Below are 19,858 nucleotides of genomic sequence, written 5' to 3'. Positions count from 1 at the left end.
TATGATGAAAAAGGGAAGGTGGATGTAGTAGAGGCAAAATACTGCATGTATTTCTATCATTAACTTAGATAAAAATAGACCTCTTTCCCTGTTATCCCCCTCATTGGATGTTTAAGGGAAATGTGCTGTTCTCAATGCTTTCCACATGAGCTTTTGTTTAAAGAAAAAAAACATGTATTATTGATGCTTTTTAAACAAAGGACATGTTTTCACTTATAAAACTTGAACTGAAACAATTAAATTGGACAAAAAAGTACAGTTTGTATCAATAATTTACTACAATCATTCTAATGTTTCAGACATCAATAAACTTAGCTGGTTCCTATTTAATGTCAAAGTAATTACTCCAAAATTACATCAATTTGCCATACTAAAGGAAATAAAAGCAATAAACGTCTCACTTTCAGCACTAAAGACTCTTACTTAGAAGCATTAGCTTCTATAACTTGGCTATATAATACACCAGTGTAAATATTTATAAGGGACAACTAGATTATCTTTGAGAGCAAAGGTTTCTTAACCTCCAGTAATCCATCTTCTATTACTACTATAAAAAGAAAATATTAATTACATCTATCAAATCTTGGAAACACTTAAATATCTTTAATGAATCAATCTGTATTTTTATTTTCCTTCCAGCTTTCTAGGAATGTCTGCTTTCTCCATTGGCTTATGGTACTTATGAAGAGCAAAAGTGTGGTCTAAATAAAAATTACAGTGTATTCCTTTATTTATATGCAATGATTATTGTTAAAGTTTCTCTGTTTCAGTCTTTCAATATCTGAAATGACATTAGCAAGAAAAATTGTCATTTGGAGCACTCTTCAAGGTCCCAATTCTACAAAATGAGCATCTGAAAGATAGGTATTTTGTTAGACTGGCAAAAGACTGACAATTAAGTGGTTTTGGTAAAAAATTAAACTATGAAATTGGCCTAAATGTAGGGATAGGAAGAAAATTAGTAAGTTTTCCAAAGTGTTGACAAAATACGGAGCTTTTCTCACTGTGTGGCCTGTTGACTAATGGATATTGCAACAGGCTGGACTAGTCACTGAATACATACATATTTTTCAAACTTTATAGTCTTCTATTTACAACCTTATAAAAGTTCTAAACAAATATGTTCAGCAATAGCTGGAACTAGAACAAATATTGGTCAATGAGAAGCAGAATATAAGTTTTGTTTCCAGCAACAGGATTAAATTTGAAATTAAATTGTTGCACATGGAGTAGGATAAAAACTAGAACTAATTAATTACTGTGTAAATAAACACTGTAGTGTGAGCCTAAGGGCCTATCCACATGAATTCCTTTTTGGTATCGAAGCTCTTTCTAGTTACAAATAGAAAATTTATCTCAGTTTAAATATTCCTGTGGACATTTGGGAGATACAGGAAGCCAAGGTGAATTTAGCAAGCTTGCAAGTATGATTCCATTAGGGATCTGGATTCTACCTGGCAGTATAAGAAGTCAGTACTACCTATATTCAAGTGGCGTAATGGCTGTTAATTGACATAAATCATGAAAGTGATGACACAGAAATGTATACAAAGACGAAACACCTCATGTTTGAGTCATTGTAGAGTTATTAAATGACTCTATGTTGTAGAAGTCTTTGGCTACCTAAAAATGCCTTTAGCACTTACCTGCACTTCTACCACTGTTTAAGGCTACTCATTATATAATCATGTTGCTAGTCCAAATCTGCCTCCTCACACAACCTCTCAGTTTAAATGGGGTGCATTTTCAAACCATGGACATGGCAAAATATTTGTCAGCCTACGTTTATATTGTCTCCAAAGGCCAAAGTGATGGAATTAAATGTTTCTTACATTAACCATACTGTGACCACCTGACCCTCAGAACTGTGAATTCTGAGGGTTTGCATCTCTCCCCTCATTGCTTCCAGCCAGGCTGAAAGCTGCCCTGCAGCTCACACTCATATGGAGGGGAAAAGGTGTCATCTCTATCTTTGCACACTGCACTTTGCTAAGAAGAAGCAAGAGACCAGGTTGAAGCTATATGGAGAATTCGAGGAAGCAATGGTATGACTAAGACATGAATGATCTTAAAAAAGAATTCAATAAAGGCAAGGGAAGTAGACGGACACAATGCCAGGTCATGAGGTTTCTTGTAAACTCAAAGAAGTGGTGAAGTTGTCACCGTATGTAACTACTTCCAAACAAGTCTCTCTGTGTTGCAAAAGAAAAGTCACCAGCATAGTTTGATAACATACTAATCTTTAATCTATAAAGAAGATTAATTTCAAAGTTTAACATTATAAAAGAATAAGAAATACTTTTTAAAACAAAAATACAAGATAACACACAGTTGCCTTGGTTTCTCCTGTTGCCAGAGCTTAGAGTACACAATTTCTGGGATACCACTCCATTGCATACAGTGTTTCCTATTACTTCAGAATATGTTGGAATTGAAATGACACCTTTTGATTCACAAAAAGCTTTTCCAGTACAAACTCAAGCAGGGTGCTATTCTAAATAGCTAGTCACATGTCAGATCCTCCACATTATTCAAACAAACCATAATGAAATCACTGCTTGCTGCTACATTCCTGCCTTCTCATGTCAGCTCCTAGATGCCAGCAGTCCTTGTACCACTGCATCGATCAACCCAGCTGCTTGTAACTCACAGTTGTTCAAGAGCAGAACTTTTTTCCATTTGGGTCCCCTTCTTTAGACTCACATCCGGAAGTTCTTATTCCCCTCAGACACACATAAGAACAAAAGCATTAGGGGAAAAAATGATGGGGAAAGTATGAAAACTTTTGAGAAGTTTCTTTAGTCAGCAAAACAAAAGCTTCAGGCAGGGGCAGTGTGAACAGCCCCTCCTCTAGTAGGCCCCCAGGCAAAGCCAAAGGGTTGATAAGGGTAGCCAGGTGTAGAGGAAAAAGGCTTATCTCTCCCTGTCACAAGAGAAAGATTTACAATTCTGACCCATACAAACTCTGCTCCTGCTTTGCACTGACCAGGGAAACATGCTTTTAAGGCCCAGGCTGAACCAGACTGGAGTGACACTACACTCTACCTTACTCCTTTTTGGTTTGCTGTGTTAACAACACAAGTGAAAGCAAACAGGAGAAAAATCCTACCAAAACTTATTAATAAAGGCACTTCAAGAATTGATAAAAGGATACATTGTTCTATAAGCATCCCAAGTAGAATAACTGTTTTTTGAATCCATTAGTGGTTGTATACTCATTGTATGACCTTTGGAAAGCCTAGTAATTACAATAAAAACAAAATGAAATAAAATATTGCCACCAATGAAATAGCTGTTCAGTAAAAAACTGCAAAACCAAGTAAACAGCAATTTACACAATTCTCTCAGTCCTGCAAACATGAAACATTCAATACTGCTTGGACAAAGTTGAGAATACAGTAGATTTTTCAGCATAACTCTACTTAAATGACAATATTAAGAAAAATAAGGCATACTATTGAAACCAAAAATACATAGAATCAGGTTTCTGTGCTACTGTTTGCCAAAAAGTTACTTTTTAAAAAATGGTTTAAATGCAAACTTTTACATCTCCAACATGTTTTACATATTTCAGACAACAAAAGAATACACATACATTGTATGTGATAATTTTTCAAAACTAGCCATTACTTTTTCACAGATTAAAAAAAAAGTCTGTTTAAATATTTCATTTCTACAAAGTGAATTTACATTTTTAAGTACAAAGTGCAAATACTACAGTTGTTTTTATTGCCTTTTGGTGAGGAAATCTCCCACGTCAAAGAGATCTGCCTTGGATTAGTAAGGTGTTCATCCTTGCTTCTTTGAAACTTGCTGAAAGGAAGTTGGGAAAATCTGCATTATTAATGATGCTTTCAATTAGTCCAGCATAAAATTCTATCTCTATTTTTCAGTAGTACCCATATTCTATCATCAGAAGAGAGTTATGCATAAATATATACAGAAAATGAAAAAAAATCCTGCCCTGTAGTCCTTCATGGGATCTACAAGCAAGGGTATGACCAATATCTTGACTACTTACCTGTGGCCCTTTAAATCCACACCTGTCAAACACAGTATTAGCAACTGCCTGGGCAAGTCCCTGGTTCAATATACCTCCTATGGCATGTCATGTGTAAGGAACAGGCTGCTGGCTGAAGTCTCACAAACAATCTGTGGTTTCCTTACAAACTTTTTGCTAGGCTGCAAGAAGCCGCACTGACAGTGTGTGGGCATGTATGTGTGTGTTTGCTGGACAGGGTGGAGCTGAGCAAGGGAAACGTACCTGGCCACTACCCCAGTCCAGTCAGACCCATCCCCTATTTGACCCTTTGAGAGCAACCACAGCTGCACCACAGTAAGCATATTATTGTATGTTTCTCTGTCTGCTTTCTTTCATTAAGCTGTTTTCTCAACAAACGTGAAAAAACATGTGCCAAAGCACACATAAGCATATATTTAACTAAACTGCTGCTAAATAATAAATTAGTAGAGAATAAGATTTGAGTGTGTGTCTCCTGAGTGGTGCAAATCTGACGAGGCCTTCTCAGATGGGTGGTTTCCTTTGAGCAGCTTCTATGCTTTTCAGTAGCTCCCTTTCAAGTGAGAACTTCTGTGATGAAAACCACCTTGTGCATTTGCAGCCATGTATTGTTCAAGTATGAAACTGCCAACAGATGGTTTTCTTAGCCAGCCTTAATGCAAGGCTATCATTTGTCAGCAACAGCTCTTAAAATAATTGATGCTGAGTCAGCAAAATTATTGGACAAAATCGAAAAACGTAGCTGTTCTAAGGACACTTTTATGTCCAATTCCACAAGTCAGCATCAGATTACAAGAAAGGGGAGAGGGCTTGTCATGCTTCAAGTGCAATGCACGTGTGCCAGTAATTGCCATTATATAATTAAAATAACCTCTCTGAATGCTCTGGGAGTTCTGAAACGATAATTGTTTTCAGGCTGTCTTGTTTAAGGTGTAAGTGATTTGTGGAGAAAACCTGAAAAATTAAGACCACAAACACCTGTTTAAATGAACAAACTTATCACATTATTGTAGCTGTGAGAATATTTTATATTCCATCAAAGGTATGTTGGAGGTCTCTGTTAAAAACCACAACCAATGTTGAGCTTGCCTTAGGAAGTGCAAACCTAACATCAAACAAAGCAGAGATAAAAAAAGGGAACAAATCAACAAGCAACTTTAAGAGGAAGATTTCTCTTGGATTGTAGGTAGGTTCACCTGGGGTTCAGTTTCTAACAAATTAATCTAGCTTTATGATAGACAGGAAGACATTTACTACAACTTGGGTTTTGGGGTATTTTTAGCCAAATTCCTAATTTCATAGGTGCAGCATTACCTGAGCTGTTCTTATAATATAGTTACATGAATAAATTTTAAACCATTTTATCATTTACTGGTGCTTTTGTAGGCATTAATAATTTAAGTTCTCTAACTGATACAATGAGGTATAAGAATAGTGTGAAGATTACTCTTTTGCTAGACCACTCAAACTACTGGACTCACCAGTCCTCCTTCAAGACCATGCAAAAGTACTAGGAAGGTATAAACATATTTCCCAGAAAAAAAATTTCTTTGGGAGAAATGGTTGTAAAAATAGACACATACAAATTAAACCCCACTTTTTTTAACCTATTTTCCTGGCCTTTCACTGAAGTCCCTCCTTCTCAAAGTGCACCTTTCTTTAAAGGGTTAAAAATGTCTGCCTTTGTGCCTTTTGAAGCTCAGAACAGCTTGAGTAGCCAAACCTCCATGAATGACTGGTGCTATTTTGAAAAACAAGATCAAGTCTTTGCAGAAAACTGATAAAAAAAATCTAGATTATGTTGTCAGGGCACTTGATATTTTATCTTTTCCAATCATTCTGCAATTTTAGTTTAAACGCAGATTAGACTGAATCCTAGTTCTTCAGCATATTTTGCTCAGCCAGCAAAGGCATCTGAAAGTGACAGCTCTTTTCGTTGTACTAAGATTTTAAAAGCTGTATTTAAGCCATCATATAATAATGCAGTGGGGTTTCTGAAAAGTATGGATTTTCACAGGTCACGGGAAATGCATGGCTTTGTTCATTTCAATAAATGTCAGTTTGTGTTTATAGTGTGACACAAAGGAAAATTGGCAGAATTCAGCTAAAGTAAAAGTTAAATGAAGATGAAGCAGTGCACATTTAAAAGTCCATGGGAATGCTGTCATTCAGGAACGCAGAATACTCAAGAGGACTCAATTACACTCATCAAATTATCATATATGTCCTATATGTCAACTTACACTTTCCTAGGAACTTCCACGTGCAAGCCTAATCCACTTTGCAAATTATGCACATTTACTCTGCACCTGCAATTGACTGATTTAGCTTTCCATACATAGAACTTAATTGGGATGTTGCTCTACATTTTTCTGGCAACTCTGCAGAACAGCAGATTAAAGTAGTTTGAAGCTGCAATGATGACTAAAACTCCAAGAAATTCATCCAGAAGAGGCAGAAATGGAGATCTTGCTCTCCTCAGTACCCACCTGCCTGCTGGATGAAGTGCTCTCAGTGTTGGTTCTAGGGACCGCTAAAAGAAGGAAAAGAAAACATTATAAATATGGTTTGCAAGTTATCCTCAGGAACTGAGGCCCTCATTCTGAAAAGCTATTTTTTTAGAGCAGGGTAAGTGCCCAGCTTTCAATAAATGAGATAAAATATTTCAGACCTTTCATTGACACAGCTATTTTTTCTTTCCTCAATACAGGTATTGCTTATTTCAAGGAGTTATATGAAAGCTGAACAACAGCATCTGTTGCCAGTTAACATGTCAAATTTGCTTAGGAGATTGCATATAGTCAAGGTTGAGCATTTCAAACTTATAAATCTTGAGTAGTAAATATAGTCTATTATCCCTGGCAGTAAAGAAGCATGGACAAGCAGACTGCATGGAAAGCATTCACTTTGATTAAAGATATTAGAAACAGTTTCACAAAGCAATAGATAAAAGATAAAAAATAGATAAAAGATAAAGATGTCACAGAAACAGTTCTACAAACCAACAACATTGTTTACATTGCATCTGTAAAAGGACAGGATTATCACAAATTTTTTAAAATTTCTTAGTTTCAAAGTCAAAGACAGCGCCCAAAATAGGTGAAAATAAACCCTCAAAAAGATAAATAAATTTGCTAGCCCATTAATCTTCTCAAGCTAACTTGTGAGACTAGGGAGGAACTTGCTGTCTTGGTTTTCCGTGTCAGTCTGTGAGTCAGACAAGCTGTACTGGAACTTAGGGAAAAAAGACTGGACCTTGAAAAATGATACAGCAGCTAGTATCCCCTTCAAAAAACATGCTTTACAACTCTCTGGCTTCTATATTGCTTCAAATTATTCTCACACAAGCAACTTGAGACTCACACGAAATGATACAGAGCCACTTCCTTAGCTCAGTTCTGACACCTCAGGTGACAAGAATCTCATATTTTCCTAGAGATGTAACTCTAACTGCAGTGAAGTGGTAATTGCTTTCATTTGTGCAAGGAAAGAAGTATCAGAAAGGAATTTTTAATTATCAAGTAAAAGAAACAAAACAGAATAATGGTATTCCAACAGAAGTAATTTTTATTTTCCTGTCCTTAAAACTATGTACTTCTAGTAAAGCAACCCAATGATTTGGTGAAGAACTTTTTTCCAACTGGATACCATTAGTTTTCCAATGCCAAACTTCTGGGATTTTTTTTTTCCTTCCAAAGTTGAATGTTCTCATTATTGAATAGATTTTTTTTGCAGAAGATCTGTTACAGAACTTCGGTTGTAGTAGTCACAATTTTTACTTCAGCCAAATCTGTGTGTGATCTTCACATGATTTCATGCCTCTTACAATTTGCATTTCCAAAACAGACAGTTTGTCCTAATATTTGGAGGGTTTTCTACTGGAATATGAAGACAAAAAAACCTGGGGTTTGCTTTCAGTCTTGCTATGGCTTTCCTTTACTGCCTGTGTAGTGATTTTGGACCCAAATTTCATCCACAACAAGTCCTAAGAAAGAATGCCTGCTGCAGCAGGACAGAATTGTTTCACTTTCCACATCCATAGATAAAGATAAATATAAAGATACTAAAATTCATCCACTTTCATATTCTTTTTCTTAACCTTCATCATCTAAGTGAAAATTGGAAGGGTATGAGGCCCACAAAAAAAGCCCCAGGAAAAAACTTCTGGATCTGCTCAATACTTGTTTTGAGAGATCTGTTACTGTGAGCCATAGACAATTTACTTCATTAGTAAAATGTAGACTCCTTCTGTCTTTCTGCAGTATTCCTCTTCTAGACTTGAATACAACCAATGAGACCTTTGTTCCACTGTCCTCGCTTCATTTTAAGGTACCAGACAAAACAATTTACCTATATTCATTCTACCACACTTCTTAAAGCATGAGGATCTACTGCTGCTGTTTAGAACTAATTTTTTAAATTTTTTTTCCCATTTTCAGGAATTGTGTGATTGAACTCTGTAAGTTAGTTGTTCCCCTTCCTACATGTTTGGCAGCAAGGTAAAGTGGCTGTGTATTAGCTGTTATCCCACCTGTTTGGCAGATAACCACATTCCTCTCTGCATCTCTAAACTACATTTGAGAAACGAGATTTCATTAGAAAGCTCAACCATGTGCTTCCTTCCAGGAATCCAAAAAGCACAGGTGTTATACTTCCACTCACTCAGAACACAGTTCTATAATAACACTAAACTGGCTTTTTGATGATTGTTATTATATCTTCTTAGGTTTCCTACCATAATACATTTAATGGTTAGAATCAACGGGAAGTTTTTAATTCTGTTGGAGCAAAGTGATCCAGGAACCACTTTCTTGCCATCTGTCCTAAGCAACAGCTGCATTAGCTGCAGACAGGTGTATTTTGTATAACTCAGGCACATATAAATATCAGGCTGCATAAGCTTTGAAGAATTTAGTGAAAAAGACAGAGAGAAGAGGTTCTTACTATGGCGTTTCTTTGTTTCTGCTTTACCTTCTTCTTTTGTTACTCCCAAGCAGCCCATTAATTCTTGAACTGACAAGGACTTATCGTTGTTCACATCACAGTATTCCACAAATTTCTTCACACATTTTTTGGGCTTTGATTTCTTTCTTAGGAATCTCTTAAATGGCTTGATTTCCTTCTTGCCGATATCACCACTGGAATTTTTATCTAGCTGTTTGAAATACCAATGGACGACTCTCTCTTCCAGAGTATGATTTGGATCAGGCTCAGAAACACTGGAACAAGAAAAAAAGAAAATTTAGTCTTAATTCTGATATTTAATACCTTTATTTCAGAATAGTTACATCACTTTGACATGGCCATCACCATTGTTATCTAAAACTCCCTGGTTTTGGACACTAAATTGTAGTGAATCTCTTTTGTTTTCACTTTGACTGACAACATCTTAAATTTTACACTAAGGGCTAGAATCTGCTTTTAGTGTACTCTCTGAAACCCTGTTAAGTTCAGCATCATACTCTGCAAAGAGTGCTTTCTCCTTAAATTTCCTAAATCAGAGAAAAGGGGAGACAGAAAAAAAAGAGAAAAAGACTGTTTCATAGTCAGCAGATGCATTAAATGTGTGAAGTAACCAACCGAAGTTCATCAACAATCAGCACTGCCAAATACCAAAGCTCCAATTAAAACCCATGATGGATTCTCTCAGAGCTACAACACCCAAATGTATTGAATTACAGGATAAGCTATAAAAATAAATGCTATCTCCTCAGATAAGTACCTGACCTGCAGATGCCCTAAGTTTGACAGCACTTACACATTTTTAATGCTACCTGTGACTGTTAGTAGCATTGGTTTGTTTTGCAAGCAACTAGGAAGAATATGAATCAGAAAGGTAGCACACATTTAAAATATAAAGCCTTGAGAGGAGAACAAAGACTGACACACAGTTGCACCAGCAGCTACAGATAAACCCTGAGCTGCACTGCCGAGAGTTCATCTGTCAAGTGTATCTCTGTTTAGTGAACAGTCCACAGTGGTAATTTTGAAGTAAACTCTCCTAGATAGGTTCTTGTAAATTCACCCTTTATGCAGGATCCTCAAAGCCCTGAACAATCTGTTCGCCACTGTTGGAATCCTTTTAAAGACATACAAAAAGATCTGAAACCCACCGGCTGGAAGACAATGATGGATCAGAGACTGCGTGCACCATATCTGTGGACAATGCATCCAAAACACTCGTTAGGAACTCATTCTTCTTGGCCCCAGGACAACCTAGAAAATGAGATTTTTTTTTTCTTTTCTTGTTACCTGTTTTTACAACACTTTGATTCCAACAATAGTTTAGATCTTGAGATAGATATTACTCCCTGTGCATAAATTTCCATAAATTGTGGATGTGTTCATAATATAATTAAAAGAAAAGAATTTAAATTCAGGTTCCTATCTGTAACAGAGCAGGAATAAAAAAACAACCCTTTGAACTGAAGCAAGTTTGAATTTTGTTTTGCATACCTTGAATGCCTTTATTTAATTTTTGGCCATAATTTTTCCTTCTTTCAGATGTCTTTAACATGGTGTCACAGTTTGAAAATAACAGCTTTGAACCCATAAAAGTTCATATATGACACAAGACAGAAAAATGGACTAGACGTGGACAACACAATACCTATTTCAGATTTCCACTTTCACTCCTCTTATTTTCCACTGGCTCCTCTTATTTTCCACACACATATTTTCAGTACATTGGTTTTCCTCTCTGTAAAATGACAGTCAGCTCCTTGTGTCCTTGCCTTTCCTCTTGGACAGGAGGAACTACATGGCACCTAGCCCAATCAGCTGCTGTTAGTTGGTACTTTGGTTCATACTGTGAGAGCCTATGGTGATGCTAGATCATCCTCATAATCACATTCCCCATGCTACAAAGTTCTTCTCTGAAAGAAACTGACAGCATGTTTCAGACACATAATATGTCAGTTAAATATATACTGAAAGATCCCCTCTTCAAGCAGCACAGCTGGAGAAGATAAATTCCTCTGACAAGCACATGGATGTTGACACATGGAGGTTTGTTTATACAATACACCTGCTTCCTCTCCTCTTCCCTAGAGCCCTGAGCCAAACACCAGGTCTTCCTCTAACCCTCCAAATAGCTGAGTTAAAGTATAGGATGATCCATGATCAGGGACATGGAGATTACAAGCTTGAAGCTAGAGCCCACGGCAGGACTTTCACAGACAATTCTGCGCTGGAAGCCACTTACTGCAGCTCTGTTTTAGAGTGAAAAAGGGAAGTACTTTGAAGTGTTGTGGAAAAGTAAGATTAGTCAGTCAGTAGGGATTTGGTGTTTTACTACATTTCTCAGCAACCTCTGGAACAGGCAGTAGGGCTACATGAGCCTGAAAAGCTTCATCTTGCCCAGCAAATTATTTTTTAATACATCCCATGTTGATCCAAGGAAATAAACCTGTGTTACATTAGCCCTTAGTTGTGTTGCAGTCAGAATAGCTCAGCTATTATGTACAGCAGGAGTACCCACTAGATATTATGGTCTAACACATTCATGTGGTTATGAGTTCCTTGCCTTTGGCACCAAGGATATTTTGTTTCAGTAACTGTAAAAGGTATTTAAAAGGAATTCACTGAGGCAAGTTCCACTGCACTCAAAGTACACATATGAAAACAGTTGTCACTCTGTTAGATATGTCCCTTTCTCCTTAGTATTTCATCAGTTGTGAGTTTTTTTCTGTCACAACTGGAAAAAAGAGGAAAAAAGAAATGAAAAAAAAAAAACCAACCCAAAAGCCAAAACCAAACAATCTATAGCTGTGACTATAACTTTGAGTTCAGTGAGGTAAGCACTTCAATTTTCCCTGTAAGGTATGAAAGTTAGAAGGGTGGCAAGATATTAATAAAGGAAGGACAGACAACTGTACCAACAGGTTCCATTCAGTGCATATCCTCTAATGCAAAGAGTTTGCTGCCAAATTAGGTTCAGGCATTCCAACCATGAAAGCAAATTGTGCATTGTCATTTAAATGAAGTCACACAACTCTGCGAGCCACAAAAGCACATCTGTCCAGAGATGAGCAGGCAGAGGGCAGGCAGTCCCTGTGCAGCAGGCACATCCAGTTGTGCCAGCATGCCAACCTGCAGGAATCAGCAACAAGTCCCTGAGCAGCCCACTGAGCTCAGTGCTACCTCCTGCTAGCAAGGACAGCACTGTGGGCCAGAGCTGGTTCCCTTCAAAGGAGAGGTGAAAAGTCTGTCTGAGCCTGTCCACGTAGGCCTGTCTTGAATATTATGAGCTTTATTAATTTTGTGTTGGAGCTGTTATTACCAACATCAGCCAGAAGCCTAAATTCTGCTCCAAACTAAAGTTGTGAATTGATATAGAACTTGTGGAAAATGCAGAAAATAAGACCTCAGCATGTAACAATGCAGCGCAATATGGAGCAAAGGCAATTTGACTTTTTTCTTTCTCTGTCCTTTTTTTGGATAGTTAATAATGTCCAATTTGATTTAGGAGCTCCACCATTTATGAGTGTATTTCTGAAACATCTGGAAGAAACAAAAATCTGCTTTAGGTAGTTTCCACTGCTGTCCGGGGAGCTGCTGAGTGTACATATGCTACAGATATAGAGATCAAAATCCTCGCTTAGCTTGCCATTTATGAGATACAGCTAAGCAGGGGAAAGTATCAACTTCTACATTCACAAGAAATCACAAGAAGAAAATTCCACAGTTTAAAGCCTGTCTCTGACAATTTTCCCTAAGAATAAGAAAGGTTTCTAAATGTGTATTTCATAAAGTTGCAATAACAGCTGACAGCAATAGAAAGCTCATAGAATACAAAAATTGCTGTTAAAATAAACACAATCAGTTGCTGTGGAACATTCTAAATTACAACTCTACTACTTAATGTAAAATGACACCCCACAAAATCCTCATCAGTCAAATACAGAGAAAATATTCAGGTTCTCCCAATTATAAGTTTTGCTGACGTGTGGGCAATCACACAGCAATTTATCCCACAGTGAAATCTCTGTTCTTTGCAGGTGTTACTAACTTGGAATAATTCTCTGGAGGCTTCACGCTGAGCTTTAATTTTTCAACAAATTTGTGGATGGCAAGATTGGAGGAGCTTTAGCTTGATTGTAATGAATAATTCACTCTTATTGGGCTAAATACAGAAAGGGAAAGACCAGTGTCTTATGGGAGCCTTATGCTTCTTGCTCTGGTTTGTAGGTTTCAGTTTCTTCTTCTGCAGCTGCCTGTCCTATGTGGATTTGACAGCTTACATACATAGTAATTTGTTGTTAGAGGGTGGAAGCTGAAACCACATGGAGTTAACATACAGGTTCAGAATGCAGACTGAAGTGTTTGCTTTAAGGATAGTGTTACCCAGAGTAAACCTTAGACCAACAAATACATACAACAAATGACAGGAATACACAAACAGCACATTTCAGCTATAATATAAAGGAAATTGGAGAATCATCATTATGCATTATATCTCTCATATATACACCTCTCTATACATATAACTACTTTTAGCACTGAGAATGCATTTTTGAAGTTAAATCTGTGGGGAGTTTTTCCATAAACATCCTAAAATATGCACCCTAGTGCCTTGGAGCTCCCTGCTTGGCTGATAATAATCTACTACTGTCTTGGAAGATTATCTTTTACAACATATCTGAAGTTACAGCTAGAAGAGCATTTTGTTCATTTTTGTAAAAATAGGAATCCAACAGATAAGATTTACCACCTTAAAAGGGATTGTACATTAATCTTCCTGCAAGAGAGGAAACTATCTTGAGTCAGTCACTCAAGATATTAACTTCCAATTAGCAAGTCTAAAGTTTCTTTTTTATTCCCTGTTTGCTAATATGAACATAAAGCTTAGTAGTACAATCAAATACAATGACCACTGAAATACCTCTAAAGATTCCAAGTAAGTTTTTGATCTGCCAAAAAGCAGAATGACCAGAAATACTATGCTTCATTTGTACCTTTGATTTCACTGAAAAACAGTGTTATACAGAAGAAAAGAATTTAACTAATTTTTTCAGTGGTACTGAAAAATAGACAATACAACAAAAATTTTTTTTCTTGGACATTTATTCTATACATACATATATGTATATTTATGAATTTATTTCTGGACATCCATGTGAACCACAAGTTTTTGTTGGTCTAGACATGCTGAGGGTCCTCCTCATTTTTTGGAGGACTTCCTGAGCTCTTCCTGACTCCCTTTCCAAAAAAAAAAATCCTTCAAAATATGATCCTGGGAAATGAAATTTCTTACTCTACTGATTACTAAAAATCATGGTCTCAAATCGTGTCTCACTGACAAAGTCACTGCCTTTATAATTTTATTTAACAGATGGACTTGATGATATTGGAGGTCTTTTCCAGGTCTTAAGAACTCTCTGATTCCATGACTCTATGTTTCATTTCAGTCTTTCCCTCACTGCAGCTTCTGGTGACTTCTCACAGAGAAAAACTATCTACTTATTTTCTTATTTTGTATCCTTGAAGGCTTGAGGACATTATTACCTCTCCTTGTTAACATCCCTCAGGTATTACAATTTTAAAAATAATTTTATTTTTTCTCTTAAATATTCATACAATTTAAAAGAATTAAGTTAAGCTCAGAGACAAATTTTCTTTCATATGTCCTTACCCAATTTTCTAAAATAATTAAATAGAATACAATGGATATTCGCTGTAGGGGCTACTGATCCATTGCTTTGTAGCCCCAGATCTCCATGTCTTACAGGAAAGAGGCATCATTTCTCAACAAGTGCAGAAGCAGATTTCAATTCTTAACACGTATTTAATTTGTTGTTACTATTTTAAAATTATCTTTCTGTTCTAATTTCAAGGGACACACACACTAAAGAGTTAACAAAGAATGCTCTCCCAAAGCCCTACCCTTCAACCTTAGACATTCATATCATACCAAAGTTCTTTGAGGGGGATTTGTTGAACTTGCTGAAATGAGATGTCTCATCCACAATAGTTATTTAAGTTCAGTATAAAGGAACCCATTCAGAAGGCATTCATCCCAACTACCTGAGGTTTTTTTTTCCTTAGAATAGAAGAGAATCTCCCTTAAAATGTTTCACTTCTTCCCTATTAACTGAGGAAGCCCAGGCAGATAATTTATATTCCCTGGTAGTGTTACACATGTTGTGATTAATTCTCTATGTGTCTGTGTTACAAATAGATTTAGGCTCTAACTACTCTCCTATTCTTTGGGTAAATGTGGAAGAAAGAAGGGATAATATTCATAGCAGAAACACAAGATCCTATAAGCAGCTTTTGCAGGCAACTGAGCGAAAAAGACTAGGGCATTTGTTGATAGGAAAAACAGTCCATTACATTTATTTCAGTTCCTGTACTATTATTACTAAACAAGAAAAATAAAATCGTTTCAGATCATCAAAGCATAAGACAGGCAATGTGAAATGGCTAACTTTTGATTACCACTTTTTAGTTTGGTTTTCCCTCCATTAAAGGCTTTTGAGAAATTAATTTCTTGCAGCTAACAGCTCTGAGATGTCACTATGACAACACAGAGAGATGAATCAGTTGAAACACAGTAATCCTTTCAGAGGCCATCCAGCCAAAATTCAATGTTAAACTTGAGAAAGTATTTGGATCTTATTTGCCATTCTTAAACATTCTCTTGTAGACCTTTATTTTTCTAGGTTTGACTGCAAATAGGAAAAAGGTCTAAAAATTCAGATCATAAGGAGCTGTGCCTCTTTGCTGTTTGACTGGATACAAGGAAACTGATATTTCTATTTGGCAGTCAATGCCTACAATATCTACTTCACTTTTAGAAGCCAAAGACATCTCAGTATTCTGAGAAGGACCTGACATTCTCAGCATTTAGGTTTATAGTCTCTGTGCCAGTGCCAACTTGCAGCCTTTAGAGGCTCATCCCCGCAGGCTGAGCACAACCTGCAATGTAGCCATGTGGGTTGAGCTCCAGTGGAAGAAACACAATGCATTTACCTGAAGTGTTGGCACTGTGACTGAACTCAACCATCCCACTGATTAGGACACAAAGAGAAGTGTTTAAAATTTAGAAAGATTTTTTCTACCCAAAAATGTGTAGAAGAGAAAAGCAACTAGATCTGATTTTCAAAACATTATACTTCTGCTTTATATATCATAGTTCATGACTGCCTGGACTTGAGATAAGCAGCCAGTACCTCTGACTGCAGCAACACTTTTAAGAATAGCTTATTAAACTGAAATATTTTGGAATTCAGTTTCATATAGTATGACAGGCATCTGAATCTCCTCATTATCACTCTGAGAGTCTTAACAATTAGCAATCAATACTGCTTAGAGAGTAACAATGCAGTTATTTTTTAGTAGACATTTATTACTTCCCATTTACTTGTATTTTCATCATGTTGTTATGTTTCCTCTCAGGAGAAGGATATGAAAGAAAACATATTTAATTACCTCCATTTAAATATCCATTAAAAAGGAAAAGACATTACAAAGAATGTATGTTGTTGTAATTATGGAAGTGACCTCAGAAATCAGGTGCATAATTTTGGTCTCTTGATGGAAAAATTGAACCATGGGGACTTGACTTAGTGGGGATGTTTTTTACATTACTTAATTAATCTAAGCAGCCTGCTCCTTGGAAACCTTCATGAAAAACAGCCTTTTCTACCAACTGATGTTGATTTTAACTTTTCTGGCTGTCTCTTACTGAGACTTTTACCACTGGAAGCATAAACTGAAAATCCTCAAAGCACTCATTATCATCTAAAGCTGCAAAAAAGGTTGTTATTCAGACACTAAGAACCACTGGCCATAAAATCAGAAGAAGGAAATTCAGAGCTGTTGGGTCAGCAGTACACATTCCTATTAGAGCAATTCTTTATAAAAGTCCCCATGCACAGAGTGGTACCTTCATGCCTGTGTGTGATTCTCATGTCTACATAACACAGGATGGATGGAGATGGAAGATTAGCACTCCATACAGATACCTTTTTGTGCATGATGGATCTTTTCAAATAGACCTTTGAAACACTGTACATTGCTTGTTTTGGGAATTGTTTTTTCTTGTTTTGTTTTTTAAAAAGAACAAATAGAGATGGTACAGAGCAATGCCAACCTGTGGCACACAAATGGAGTATTTCACAGAAGCAGTGACTTGGTTTCTCTTGAATCTGGAAATAAAAGCAGTGGCAGAACCACCAAAAGCAAAACTAAGTCAGTACTACCAGGGCCCAAAGCATACTGTTGGATGGTAGAGGATGAGATGGGAAAAAAAAAAGATGGGGAAGGCCGGAGCAGAAAGGAGGAAGAAGATCTAGCAATATTGCAAGCAGTCATGTAAAATATCAGTCTTTACCCTTGCTTTATTTTGCTTATACCTGTGAGTACTGAGCTCGCATTGAGAGACAAATTTTCACCAGTTTTACCTGATTACTTTTTTCTCCCTCCCTTCCATAACTGGCAAATGACAGATTTAGAAATTGGATATGCAATACAGAAGGAGGCTAGAATTAATGGCAGGCAGGCATGGCTATTTTTTGGAACATTATATAGTGAATTGATTGAATCAGAATGGATTTTTACAGCAGTGATTAAAAGAGATTTATAAAATGGAAATCCTGGAAGTAGCTGAAGCGAAACAAGAGTCAGCAAGTACCACTAAAGCATTACTTGAACACTATGGAATGAAACAGTCCTTGGAAACCTGGCATCACAAAAATCTCCCTTTCTCTTTATGCAGTTTTTAATTTGGGATCTGCAGTTGTGTTACCTTTCTGGACACTTTCCATTAAACATGATCGATTTCCTCTGCAAATATAATTTCAAATCTCACTGGCTCATCTTTTGCTAGACAAAAAGCTGTAAGATGACTAATACAAAAAACATAAATACAACTTACAAATCCTCAATATGGAACTCTTACAAGGTATAAAATTACACAAGAATGAAATGCCCTTAGATCCTGCTGAAGGAGGTGGGCATATTATGACAGACTGACTAGGTCCAGGCTTTAATAATTAGACACTATTTATTTAAGTTACAGATGATGGTCCACTCCTAATTCAACATTACCCAGCTCACTTCCCCAGGGTTGACAGAGGTCTCTGTAGCTACAGCAGGTTCTCAAACCAACCTTCTTTGCAAATAGACCTCTGTTTGGAGCAGATCCTCCAAGTCAAATGTAGTACTGTGTACCTCATTAAACAATAATAAACTAAATGCTCAAGTAATGATGAACTGGATTTAATCCCACAAAAAGCAGGCAACTGAGAGCTAACCATGCTTAATTTGCAATTTACAGTAAGCACTGGGGAAATGAACACATCCTACTTGGTAGCAGAGATCCTACAATGACAGAAGCACAATGGAGCAAATTAAGGATGGAGATTAATGCAATTATGGTTCTAAAGTGTCTGCCAGGAAGGATGCAATGCAGCTGACTTCATGTAAAACAGTTTACAGTGTGAGGTTTGATTACAAAGTGCCTTGGGTCGCTTTATAGCAGGAAGATCCAATTCCATGATAACACTCCATTAAGGATTATGAGGACACTTTCCTCACTGAACCACTACACTGTAGGTGAGTTTCATTGGGTACAGCGTGGCCTGTTTCCCCTGTGCACGTCCAGCATTCAGTCAGGTACTCAACTAAGGATATCCTGCAGCCATGCTAAGGACTGGATTTCCTAGTGTTTGTGCAGAAGCCCACCCTGTCAGCTTCAGCAGCTGTCATGAAGTGCAGCGCCAACCAGGATCCCCAGAATCAGCTAACTCTTGGTACTAACAGGTAATATCTGAAAGGGCTGAGGAGAGAGGTTATTGAAATGTGAAAACCAGTCAGGCTTATTGACTGTGGGACTCTACAGGAAACAAAGAGAGAGAGAGAAATACCCTATCATCCCCTCCAGACATGAGGCATGGTCTACAAACAAACATGACCCCATTTTATACACAGGCTGACATGGCATGGCATGCTGCAAGACTGAGCCAGTGTAGACAGGGCAGTGTGTGTGTACAGTTTCTGGAGCTGGCCATGGAATCTCATTTGTTGATAACGCAGCAATAGAAACACGAGTGAGGTTCTCAGGTGTCTTACTCTGTGCTGCTGAGTGAATGGGGAGAGTTGGAAACAAGACATTGCTTTATAACTTTGTGCCCTGGATATTGAAGGGGATAGGGTGAAAATTCAATCTGAGTGTACAACAGCAGCATCCCAAATGCTCAGACCCAGCAAAACTCAGTCCTTCTTGGGCATGAATACTAACCTGACTTTCAGCCATGCATTTTGCAACAGTGCTTGCCTGTTGGTGAAGGCAACTGAAATAATGACTCTGTAATTCATACACCCCACATTTCCATTCTAACTCTACCGGGAATAATTCTCTGGTATAAATACGCATACTCTAATGCTGATTTAGAATGCAGTGGTCATTTTCCATTACAAGTGAATGAATGTAAAAAACTCTTATTCAAAGCTAGAAGTCCATGCTCCATACCTACAGACAGCAAATACTGTGAATTCCAACACAAACAGATTTTCAGTCTATGAACTTCACATGACTGAGGTAAATAAGCCCTATGCAGATGACTGTAAAAGGGCTCACATGCTAGATTGCCAAAAATCACTTGGTCTTCTACTGCTGGTTAAAACCAGGAGGCAAAAAAGAGAATGTAATAAGCAGAGAGAAAAAAAAAAACCACCCAAACACTTAAACTTTTAAAAATGCCTAGGATTAGATCAAGAAATTCAACATGTATGTGTGGATTACAAGAAAAAGGCAAACAGTTACAACCCATCCATTTCTATCAACTGATATAAATACATTTGTAGAGGATTTTACAAGTTTCAATTATGTGT

At 37.1% G+C, this 19,858-nt stretch overlaps 1 protein-coding gene across 2 annotated transcripts in view; it reads right to left on the bottom strand.

Annotated features, from left to right (window-relative positions):
* Nucleotides 1-2,330: 2,330 nt before the first annotated feature.
* Nucleotides 2,331-19,858, bottom strand: part of SMOC2 (SPARC related modular calcium binding 2) — a 138,617-nt gene continuing 121,089 nt past the window's right edge. The window contains exons 10-13 of one of the 2 annotated variants that reach the window (XM_030945597.1): nucleotides 10,135-10,237; nucleotides 8,993-9,240; nucleotides 6,511-6,554; nucleotides 2,331-3,813 (exon numbers count right to left, since the gene is read on the bottom strand). In XM_030945597.1, the coding sequence (XP_030801457.1) occupies nucleotides 3,790-3,813; nucleotides 6,511-6,554; nucleotides 8,993-9,240; nucleotides 10,135-10,237 (419 nt within the window). In that variant the 3' untranslated portion in view covers nucleotides 2,331-3,789. Of the gene's footprint in view, nucleotides 3,814-6,510; nucleotides 6,555-8,965; nucleotides 9,241-10,134; nucleotides 10,238-19,858 lie in introns of both variants that reach the window. The other variant, XM_030945596.1, reaches the window with a different exon arrangement.

Source organism: Camarhynchus parvulus, chromosome 3 (genome assembly GCF_901933205.1).
Source record: "Camarhynchus parvulus chromosome 3, STF_HiC, whole genome shotgun sequence".
Classification (NCBI taxonomy): Eukaryota; Metazoa; Chordata; class Aves; order Passeriformes; family Thraupidae; genus Camarhynchus; species Camarhynchus parvulus.
Note: the sequence above shows the minus strand (reverse complement) of the source record. Positions and strands in the feature narration are given on the sequence as shown.